Source organism: Labeo rohita, chromosome 12 (assembly GCF_022985175.1).
Source record: "Labeo rohita strain BAU-BD-2019 chromosome 12, IGBB_LRoh.1.0, whole genome shotgun sequence".
In the NCBI taxonomy this organism is placed as follows: Eukaryota; Metazoa; Chordata; class Actinopteri; order Cypriniformes; family Cyprinidae; genus Labeo; species Labeo rohita.
In genome coordinates, this window is record NC_066880.1 from 16,291,183 (window position 1) to 16,302,267 (window position 11,085).

The 11,085-nt window shown below is 34.7% G+C and overlaps 1 protein-coding gene across 1 annotated transcript; it reads right to left on the reverse strand.

Moving 5' to 3' along the window:
• Positions 1-2,284: 2,284 nt before the first annotated feature.
• Positions 2,285-8,626, reverse strand: si:dkey-219e21.2 (E3 ubiquitin-protein ligase TRIM39). The gene is made up of 10 exons (XM_051123742.1): positions 7,828-8,626; positions 7,577-7,707; positions 7,374-7,472; positions 5,770-5,898; positions 5,556-5,681; positions 5,253-5,381; positions 4,601-4,652; positions 4,451-4,477; positions 3,441-3,467; positions 2,285-3,347 (listed from the first exon to the last, which is right to left on the reverse strand). The coding sequence occupies exons 1-10, from the start codon at positions 7,850-7,852 to the stop codon at positions 2,815-2,817; spliced, it is 1,278 nt and encodes a 425-aa protein (XP_050979699.1). The 5' UTR covers positions 7,853-8,626; the 3' UTR covers positions 2,285-2,814.
• Positions 8,627-11,085: the final 2,459 nt, after the last annotated feature.

Consider the following 11,085-nt stretch of genomic DNA (forward strand, 5'->3'; position numbering starts at 1 on the left):
ATGATACATAACAACACTGAATAATAAATCAGCATATTAGAATGATTTCTGAAGGATCATGTGACACTGAAGACTGAGAAATGATGCTGAAAATTCAGCTTTGCATCACAGGAATAAATTACATTTTAAAATATATTCTCACAGAAGACAGTTATTTTACATTAAAATAATATGTCACAGTATTGCTGTTTTTCAGGATTTTTGATCAAATAAATGCAGTCTTGATGAGCGTAAATTAAAAAATAAATAAATAAATAAATTCCACACTTATGAATGGCAGTGTATATATAAATTGAGATTTAAATTTTTGTCAATACTGCACCTGTACTCATCTTTGGGAAAAAAAAACCCAACTGTTTTCTTAGTTTTCTTGTAAATTATATTAGTTTGTAGGGTTCATATTAATATAATTGTGAGCAAACTAATGCTTAACAATTTGGTCCGCACAGGACATTTCATCTGATCTGGTTCTCAACCTAGCCCTGCTTTACGGGAAGGTCACAGTTCAGGGGACTGAAGATAAATGTGAAGATGGTGATGATATGAATAGGTATGAGAGCAGCAGCCTTTCTATCAGCGAGATAAGGATGAACCATGCAGACAAAACACTGAAAAAAAGTTTTCTTTTTATCCTGCAGATCTACTTACTTGTGTGAAGTGGCTTTTTCAGCTTTGACCCAAATCTAAACCAAGGAGAGGAACAAACTCAAAGTGGTAAACTGCCTTATTTCAGCAGTGGCATCAACTGCACAAAAACTTCTTCTCAAAAATCTCTTCAAAGAGAGAAGAATCACTATGAATGAGCCTCAGTTGTTTCGTTTTTTCTCCCACAGTACTAATATTTGGTATTTTGGTTGAGTTATTATTTATTATTATAATAATATCTATTTCTGTAATCAGTACAATAATCACTTTACTAGCAGATTAAATAAAAATATGTTATTTTATGAATAAGCTTGAACTTGAGAAATATATCATGGCAATCACAAGTCACAAATGTAATTTAAAAATGGATTTGGATTTCAAGAAAGCTCTAAAGACGGTTTATTGAGATTTCATATTAATTCACCATGTTTTTACAGTAGTTAACAATAGGCTAACTGTAGTGGTTGGTGGCGGTATGTATTTGTTGTACACCATCAGCACCACCCACCGTAACAAAGGAAAATTACACAACAAACCTTTTCATGAACATCAGTATTTCCTCACACTCCATGTGATTTACTCTGGAGTCAGTTTTATTGGCGCCTAGAAGAAACAAAATTGTTCGGTAAGATATGATAATTATAACAGCAAATATGGAATTAACATACTAGCAAAGACATATAATATCTGAGTATATGGTGAGATATGATAAATATAACAGCAGATATGCAATTAACATATTTACAAAGACAGATAATATCTGAGTATATAAAGTTGTGTGCAAAAACAATGAAGAGCATGTACCGGTTTCGTGAGCAGCGGCAGTTAGAAAAGTTAGAAAAGGTTCACGTTCGACTAAATGTCCCGCCCCCCGGCTGAAAGAGAGGATTTGATTGGTTAAACCACGGTGTTGGCACGCCGTTGGCACGAGATCCTATAGGTCCCATGCTCGTAGGGAGAGTCTAGATTTATTTATATTTTTAACAAATGAAACAAGCATGTCCTCAGTAATTTGACGAAAAAACCTTTGCATTGTTTTTAAAGGGTCATAAATCTTTGCCAGTGATATATAATGAAAATGATTAGGTTATACAGATAACACACAGGATTTTACTATGTCTAGCAGCCTTCTATGGATAGAAGTTTAAGAAAGAAAGAAAGAAAAATGATGCCCCCTTGCTGAGGACAGTACCACATAAAAATGCATGAACTGTCAATTAAATACTATATGTGACCCTGGACCACAAAACCAGTCATAAGGGTCAATTTTTTGAAATTGAGCTTTATACATCATCTGAAAGCTGAATAAATAAGCTTTCCATAGATGTATGTTTGTTATGATAGGACAATATTTGGCAGAGATACGACTATTTGAATATGTGGAATCTGAGGGTGCAAAAAAATCAAAATATTGAGAAAATCACTCCTAACAATGTATATTACTAATCAAAAATTAAGTTTTGATATATTTACAGTAGGAATTTTACAAAATATCTTCATGGAACATGATTTTTACATAATTTCCTAATGATTTTTGGCATAAAAGAAAAATCTATCATTTTGAGCCATACTATGTATTTTTGGCTATTGCTACAAATTTACCCCAGCGACTTAAGACTGGTTTTGTGGTCCAGGGTCACATATTAAATTATACTTAAATTATAGTTGTGTTCTCCGTACAGTAGTGCAGTGCAATAAATAGACATATGGTGACCTTATTTTGTTTTATTAATACGCTTGTATAATCATTCAGAGCTTATATAAAAATAGATTAACATTTGCAAAGACAGTACCTACACATAAACACTGATATAATAAATATCTTGTAGTTATCTTATTAATGGTTACAGGATGAACAGACAACGCTCAGAGAAATAATTTGTGTCAAAACACATACTCTTACTTGCATACATGTAAGTAGACAAGCTTAGATACATTTTTATAATTATTGAGCCACATAAAATATGAATAGATAAATTATATAAATTAATAAAAAGATATAAAGAGGCTAAAAGGAATCATTTTGTAGTTTTAATAGCTCTCATTAAGTGGGCCCAGCCCACAAAGGTGTTAATTTGTCTGAATGAAATGGTTACTTTGGTTTCAGTGAATCATTGTTGAGGTATAAATGTTCAAACAGAAAGATGATCTCTTAAACCTGTTCTGTATTTAAAAGCGACTATGCTCTTGAGGAGACCATACGGTTATAACTCCCCTGCCATCCAGCAGGGCAAAGAAAGGGTACAGTTTCTCACGGAAGTGTCCTGTGAAGGTGTAGATGTGTGATTTGTTCTCTGCGTTGTAGAACGAAATCTGTCCCTCCTCGTAATCGATGTATATTCCCATCCTTTGGGGCACCAGCAGCATTGGCAGTGCTGTTTCGGGATTGGTGCATGCGAAAAACTGTCGTGTGCTGCGCCACAGGACCCAATAACCAGTAGAGGGATTCATTGGAAAGCGGCCATGCCTTTTTGAGGATGCAGTTGTCACTCCAACTTTCCAGTAGCCATTGTTTGCAAATTCCACTTCCCAGTAATGACGGCCACTCATGTAGCCCTCCCAGCCCAGGACGCAGGGCAAGATATCAAATCGCTGAGGGTTGCAAGGCACATTGGACTCTGTTTGGCCCTCCTGAACCTTCTTGTGGTCAGCAGAGAGCAGCAGCCAAGGTTGGTTGGTCATGGGATCAAGAGTTACATCAGCTATTTGAGAGAAAGACGTGAAGGCGTTATGGACTAATGCATTTAACACTTTGTTAATGCTGGAGTGAAAGGCTTTATATGACAGAAACTCACCTCCTGCACTGAGAATCCAATTCCACACTGGAAAATAAGAGAAAAATACACAATTTAATACTCAATTGACTAGTTAAGTTAATCATCATGACAGTTAGACCAATACACTCCCATAGCATAACTATGGACTCTTTTTACAGACATTTCCACAGTTATTAACACTGTAAATTTAGCAAAGTTTTTTATATATTTTTATTAATGTACACTACCAGTCAAAAGTTTTTGAACAGTAAGATTTTTAATGTTTTTAAAGAAGTCTCTTCTGCTCACCAAGCCTGCATTTATTTGATCCAAAGCACAGCAAAAACAGTAAAATTTTGAAATATTTTTACTATTTAAAATAACTGTTTTCTATTTGAATATTTTAAAATGTAATTTATTCCTGTGATTTCAAAGCTGAATTTCTGGCATTATTACTCCAGTCACATGATTCTTTAGAAATAATTCTAATATTCTGATTTGCTGTTTAAAAACATTTATTATTATGCTGAAAACAGCTGAGTAAATTTTTTCCGGTTCTCTAATGTATAGAAGAACAGCATTTATCTGAAATAGAAATGTTTAACATTATAAATGTTATAAATTATAAATGTCTTTATCATCATTTTTGATCAATTTAAAGCATCCTTGATAAATAAAAGTATTATTTTATTATCAAAAAAATTACACTGACATGCTTTTGAATGGTATAGGGTATATTGTTACAAAATGTTTTTTATAAAGATAAATCCTCATCTTTTTATTGTTGCTGTACTTGGTGCTTGGTGAGCAGAAGAGATTTCTTTAAAAAACATTACTGACTGACTGATAGTGTACATTTACACAATGCTTTGTTTTATTTTACCTTGGTGTTAAATTTCAGAGAAATATTCAACTCAAATTTGACATATTTCTTTTACCAAAATCAATCTCACAATATTTTCCCCCTCTTTTGTCACAGAAACGCTATAGTTTTTTAATATCTCAAATGTGCTTCATGGACTCTGATAAAAAGTATTAAAAACAGTTACCTGAATTAGGGATGTATCGTGCCATGCCTGTTCAAAAACAAAACAAAAAAAAACAACAAGAAGACAGTTACTAATATTAATTGGTGCACTTCTCAGCTTTATTCATATTTTCAGCATTATTAGTTTCAGGTTAAATTTCAGTTCCCTCACCAGCTTTCCAGATGCGTTGCTTAGCTGAAAGCCATAGATGAGGAACCATGCCCTATAGGGTCACAAATAAATATAAAAAACATGAATTAGCAGCAAGCAATCTTAATAAAGGGATCCTATTAGACACCCTGCATCTATTATACTGTAAATTACGGTTAAAATGACATGATATGTGATATAGATATATAGACTTTGTTGTTTGAAGTTGCAAATCAAGTAAGTGGACCTGTCGCCAAAGCTTTACCACACAGATAACATGTTAAGTTATGATTTTTAAAATCATCATTTGATAAATTATTTTACATCACTTTTAAACAAACACGGGTCAGTGTGCTATAAACCTGCTATAAATGCTGCTTTCTTGTACTTTGCTTGTTAAATGAGAATTCCCCGAAATTACCCGTCCGTAATTTCATCAGTACTATCTCTGAAGGCAATTAAATTTTATAGCCTCACACTGTGAGCCTGATAAGAAAACTCATATAGGACATATTCTATCACAGGTATGGAACTATTGTTTGTTTCTTCAATACGATAAAGTGCTGTGATATTGACACAAAATTAGTTTTTCACTTATATAATCGCCATTTCCTCATAAAAATGGCACCGCTTTTTCAAAATAGTGAAAGAAGTGCATTCACAGCCATCATACCTTGCTGTCTTCTTTCAGCAAACTCCAAGTGATGAACTCTAGTAGTGGCATGAGGGAAACCAGCCTCTTCTTCTTCAGTCCCAGGAGACGCAACAGCCGTGCCAGGTCATCTCCCAACACTCCAGAGCTCTGCATTTCGACAGAAAGAACAAATGTAACATCACTTCTGATTATCTTATCCTTTAGGCTTTTAAAGATAAACTAATTCTGAGAAAGCTGAAAATCATGACTGGACTTAGGACAACTTCATGTGTTTGTGACTGGATAAGAGACCCGATAATATAGATATGCTTGCTATCCCACCTCTGATACAATCTGTATCTCTTTGGCCCACTTTGTGACCCTCTTCTGTAGCACCTCACTCTCATCTTTATCCTCTTCCATCTCTTGATTAATCCTCTCCTTCATCCATGGATGCTTTTTAGACAGCTAGATTTCACACAGGCACAAAGAAAGCTTAGTTATACATATAGGATGACTGTGACATTTGTCTTTTTTGTAATATAGTCAGTTTTACCTTGTCTACACTTTGAAGTTCACTGGCCCACTGCAGAATAAGCTTGCGACTCTCTTCAAGGCTGCGCTCAGTTCTGGGATCTGGACGTTCTGCCTGACTGCTGCACCCTTCCCCGGGATCATCCTCATTCTGTGAATCACAGACACACATTTATGAATGCACAATATATAGGAAGCATTGATTTTGAATATGTAATTGTGCAAGTGACGTCCCCTATTTTTACATTGGCCATCATCTAATGCTCACTCAAAGGGATAGTTCACCCAAAACTTCTGTTATTATTACTCACCCTCATGTCGTTCCAAACCCGTAAGACCTTTATTTGTCTTCAGAACACAAATTAAGATCTTGATTAAGAATCCAAAAGCTCTCTGACCCTCCATAGACAGCGAGTGTCCTACCACGTTCAAGTTCCAAAAAGGTACCAAGAACATCGACAAAATAGTCCATGTGACATCAGTGGGTCAATCTGTGGTGCCGCTAATGTGTAGAAAACTCATGTGCTGTGCCTTGTTTACGGAAAGCACCCGTATGCATCATGGTACTCTCCAAAATAGCGCAGCGGTGATGAAAGAAATGGTCAGAGACCTCTTGGATTTCATAAAAAATATCTTCATTTGTGTTCAGAAGATGAACAAAGGTTTTACGGGTTTGCAACGACATGAGGGTGAGTAATTACTGACAGAATTATCATTTTTGGGTGAACTATCCCTTTAATCTTTCATATTGTGATACCCAATCAGGATATTAAAGAACTTCCTTTTATATTGTGTTTTGTACTGCTTTTGTTAGCTGAAATGAATAAATGAACTGAACAAAAAACAAACAAAAAAAACAATAGGCCGAGAATTTCAAACGCAGAATTTCTAGGTTATTGATGTAAGGAATTATTGACGACAGGCCATTGAATTATTAGAAAATAATGCACACCTGAAGTGGTGATCCGGCCACGACACGAAGGAATTATTCCACTTATAATAAGGTTACCACACCTCAAGACATTGTATTTCAAGACATTCGTCCGTTTTTTGTTCTTAAAACGACATTATAAGTAAGGTTAATTTTGTACGAAGACTATTAAAATGTAATTTTGCATCAAACCCATTTATTTACTTGGTCACTGTCATCGTGGGTTTTGGTTCGTTTGCTGTTTTAAGGAAATCGATTGGCTAAGTGATATGGACTTGCGGTCAAGACTCAACACCTGCCTAGAACTACTTTAGCCGTCATCAGCCAAAAAAACTTAAGGCATTCAACAGCCCCACAATATAAACAGGTGTTATTAAAACCTGTACTAATATCAACTAATCATCTAGCATTATATATTTCTCACATGGTAATTCTTATCATATAGCATGGATAGGCCTAATAAAAAGTAATTGATCACTGTTAATACTAATACTTGGGCTGTTAAACACACCCATCCGAAACTTAATACTCTGAATCGAAACATTTCATATACAGTTTTTCAGAAAACAAACAGGCACATCATAACACAGTCTGTTAAGTCATTACCTGATTTTTCAGTTTTAGACAGTTGCAATGCAATTTATATATATGTATATATATATATTGGTGAAATTGTAAAATAACCCATGGCCTACCATGCAAACTTGTGCCACCTGTTGCTTCCAGTGGTTTATGAATCGGATGCACTCATCTAAGCTCCGGAGGTCATTTAGGCCATGTTGACGTTGTCTTTGCTGCAGACAAACACAGAATAATTACCAAGAGTGTGGTGTACAAGTTATTATGGTCACAACCGAACACCGACGAACCATAACACATGTGAGTGAGTTAGTATTACCTGTGAACGAGTAGAAAAGACACCACTGCTATTCATGTAGCTGATGGGGGCAGAACTGTGGACCTGAATATCTTCTTCTGACAGCGCCCAGCGTACAACCCCAACAGAGTTACTCTGCTTCTGGGGCAATTCTGCAGAGGAACAGAACCACTGAATGTAACGTGTTACAGTAAAATAGAAACAACTGTATGCACTACAGACAGCTCTAATTGTGCAATATTAAAAGACAAAGAGAACAATAAGAGCCATACTTTTTTCCTTCATGATGCTCTTCATAGTCTTTGCCTGTTTACCTAAATGAGAGATAATTTTGGGGATGTATTTAAAATAACAACAACAACAACAACAAATACAATAACAATCATAAATTAGCGTATGAGTTAAAGCTACTTACTCATGGTGAAGTGAATGCTGAGGGTATCTGGTGAAACTGAACGTTGGTGCTCTCTCAGCCCCTCTTTTAGCTCATCGTATGCATAGTCTGAACTTTGGACCTCAATTATTACTGTCGTGATTGTATGAGGTGGCAGCCAAGAAAACCTACGTGTTGAGATATGGTCTTTCCCAGTAATGATTCAGAGAGTAGTCAAAATGGCATGATGCCAAAAAGGGAGGCAGTAAATATACTCACACACTGCATATCATGCGTGAACTCTCATGCCACGTTTGCATTTACTGAACGCTTACTAAAAGACTGTATGTGGAGTTATTCATCAATTTTCTTATATTTAGTAACCTGTTGCATACTGTTCAAAAGACTTCACATTTGTGTGAGCATCCTTCCTCTGCATGATTTTAATAGCTGTTAGATATAAAATATGGATGGTTTTATGACTAAAATGAATTACATCTACCTGTGGAGGAGTTCAGTATAAAATGATTATGTAAGAATGATCATTTGATCTGGAAATGAGGTGAGTTTTGCTCACCTTAATTTCTTGAGAAGCCAATAAAGGAAGTATGTGCGTTTCATGACAGTTTATTTAAATAATTTATAGTTGTGTGCTCATAAGCGAGTATCTGAATCATCACAGCCGAAATGTGTAATGATAATGACATGTTGTGTAAATCCTACATTTGACCTATTTTTTTGGGGGGGCGGGGAGGGGAGGGGGGATGGCCATTGATTACTGTAACTGTTGAAGATACAAATGCAGGTGATGGCTTGAACTTTATCCTAGTAACAGTGTTTTCACACCCAGATTAGTTGGAATTTATTTGGTAGTTATAATCATTAAACTTCTCATTCAATTTCTACTTGTTGGCCTGAAATGATTTGGTGTGATAAACTTAATTGCTCCAGTTAAACTGAATTTGATTTAAGGGAAGCATTTCAAATATATCCACTATAAAGTTATATAATCATTTAAATAATTAAACTTGCACACAACTTATGCGTTTTATACAGAAACATTTAATGTCTAAAAAGCCACAAGTAGACAGTTCTACTTAATTGCCATTTCAATTTCTTTACAATTAATATTTCATTTTTAGACTGTGGGGGAGTTAAAAAGTGTTTGGCTTAGTTATATTGTTTATGAAAGTTAGCTGAAAATGTAATGGCTGCGTGTTAATGTGATAGCATTAAACTTAAAAAAAAAAAAAAAAAAAAAAAAAAAGAAATTAAAAATATAAATGGCTATAGAAGTTTTGGTTGAAAGTGTATTTTAAATATAGGGGTGGGCGATATACCGATAGACATTTTGGACTATCCTCTCAATCATGGTTACACCGGGGTTGCCAACTCGCACACGCTTTCAGGCTCTGTCTCACGCTCTCTGCCCATGTAAATCTCACGTCAAATTGGCAACCCTGCTTGCGATTTTAAACAAAGTTTCAGCTTTCAAATGTTGTAGATTTTAATACCAAATTCAAACGATAAATTTTGGTGCAAGTAATGTGGCGTAAATCGTAAAATGTAACGCTTCTGTTAACACCAGAGCCATTGAAATACAGAGCTGCGACGAGCTTTGATCTCGCCGGCGTCGCCGCCACACTGTCACGTGATTCACAAAGCTCTCAAAACAAACCAGCGTTGACACTATATTTGAATGTGTTTAAGTAGGATAGAGACGACAATTTTTGGTAAACATTACGGCATATATTTACAGTGTAATTTTATTCTGGAGAGTGATGGAGAGGCCCTTACGAAAAAACAATATGGTTTTAATAAAACCAAAAAACCATGGTTACTATAGTTAAACCATGGTAAGCACAAATTAACCATGGTCTTGCTACACTAACCATAGTTTAACCATTGTATTTGTAGAAAAACTATGGTTATACATCTGGTAATCAATGCGCCAAAAACTTTTACTATAATAAAACCATGGTTAATGTTTGTGAGGGTTAATATGGTTTTATTGTATTTAACCCTCAAGTATTGTTTAGTTATAATGTGACCATACAGTACCAAACTATTTTTCAGTGAAATAAATGTTTTATATTTTAGTTCAGTAATATTCATTTAACATTTTAAGGAGATCATTTAGTACTAAACACTATTTATCCAATAATTATGGTCCATTAATGGCTTATATATATATGTGTGTGTGTGTTACTTATATTAAAATTAGTGTAGTATTTAAGGTTAAATAGAGGGTTTTAAATTCCAGTGTAAAGAGGCAAATTAGTCATTTTGTGGTCGGAAAAAAAAATCATTTTCATTTGTAATGCCATGGTTTATCCACTCGTTCTTCATTAGAATAAATATCTTGAAATGATTAAACACTGTATTTTTAAATGTGAAATTTAAAAAGTTAATAACTTGCATCCTTTTTTAATGATACTTGCATAAGTACACATAATGAATGGAAGCAAGTACTAAATTTAATACACGTTTAAAATGGTGCTAAAAAAGGCATTCAGCTGCATTTTTATCCCCTTATATGTACAGTATATACATACAGATAGACATGGATTCGACATCAAATGACAGTTAGGGTATGTCGAAAAACTCCCATCTCATGTTCTCCCTCAACTTTAAAATTGTCCTATATCACTGTTTTACCTTTTTTGTTAAGGGTGTTTGATTTTCTTTGCATGTTCACTTTGCAAAGACTGGGTCGGTACTTCTGCAGCGATGTAGGATGATTTTGAAATGATTTTTGAAGTTGAGGGAGAAAATACGATTGGATTTGGCTAGATAAGACCCTTCTTCATTGGCTGGGATCATTTACAACAGTATTTGGGATCTTTTGAAGCCGCATTTAAACTGCATTTTGGAAGATCAAAATCAGAGCACCATATCAGTCTATTATATGGAGAAAAATCCTGAAATGTTGCCCTCAAAAAACAATTTCTTTACAACTGAAGAAAGAAAGACATGAACATCTTGGATGACAAGGAGGCGAATACATTATCTGTAAATCTTTGTTTTGGAAGCTCCTTTAAAGCAAAAATAGCTATTGTGATATATCGTTACTGTGAAATAAAATTAAGGGTTTTTTTTATTTTTTGATACAAGATTTTGGTCATATCACCCATCGCTACATAGGACAATGATCATG

Coding starts and splice junctions, on each gene's coding strand:
- si:dkey-219e21.2 (XM_051123742.1), bottom strand. CDS start 7,852: ATGAAGAGCATCATGAAGGAAAAAA. Junction 7,708..7,827: donor GAGCATCATGAAGGAAAAAA/GTATGGCTCTTA, acceptor GTTCCTCTGCAG/AATTGCCCCAGAAGCAGAGT. Junction 4,478..4,600: donor GCAACGCATCTGGAAAGCTG/GTGAGGGAACTG, acceptor GTTTTTGAACAG/GCATGGCACGATACATCCCT.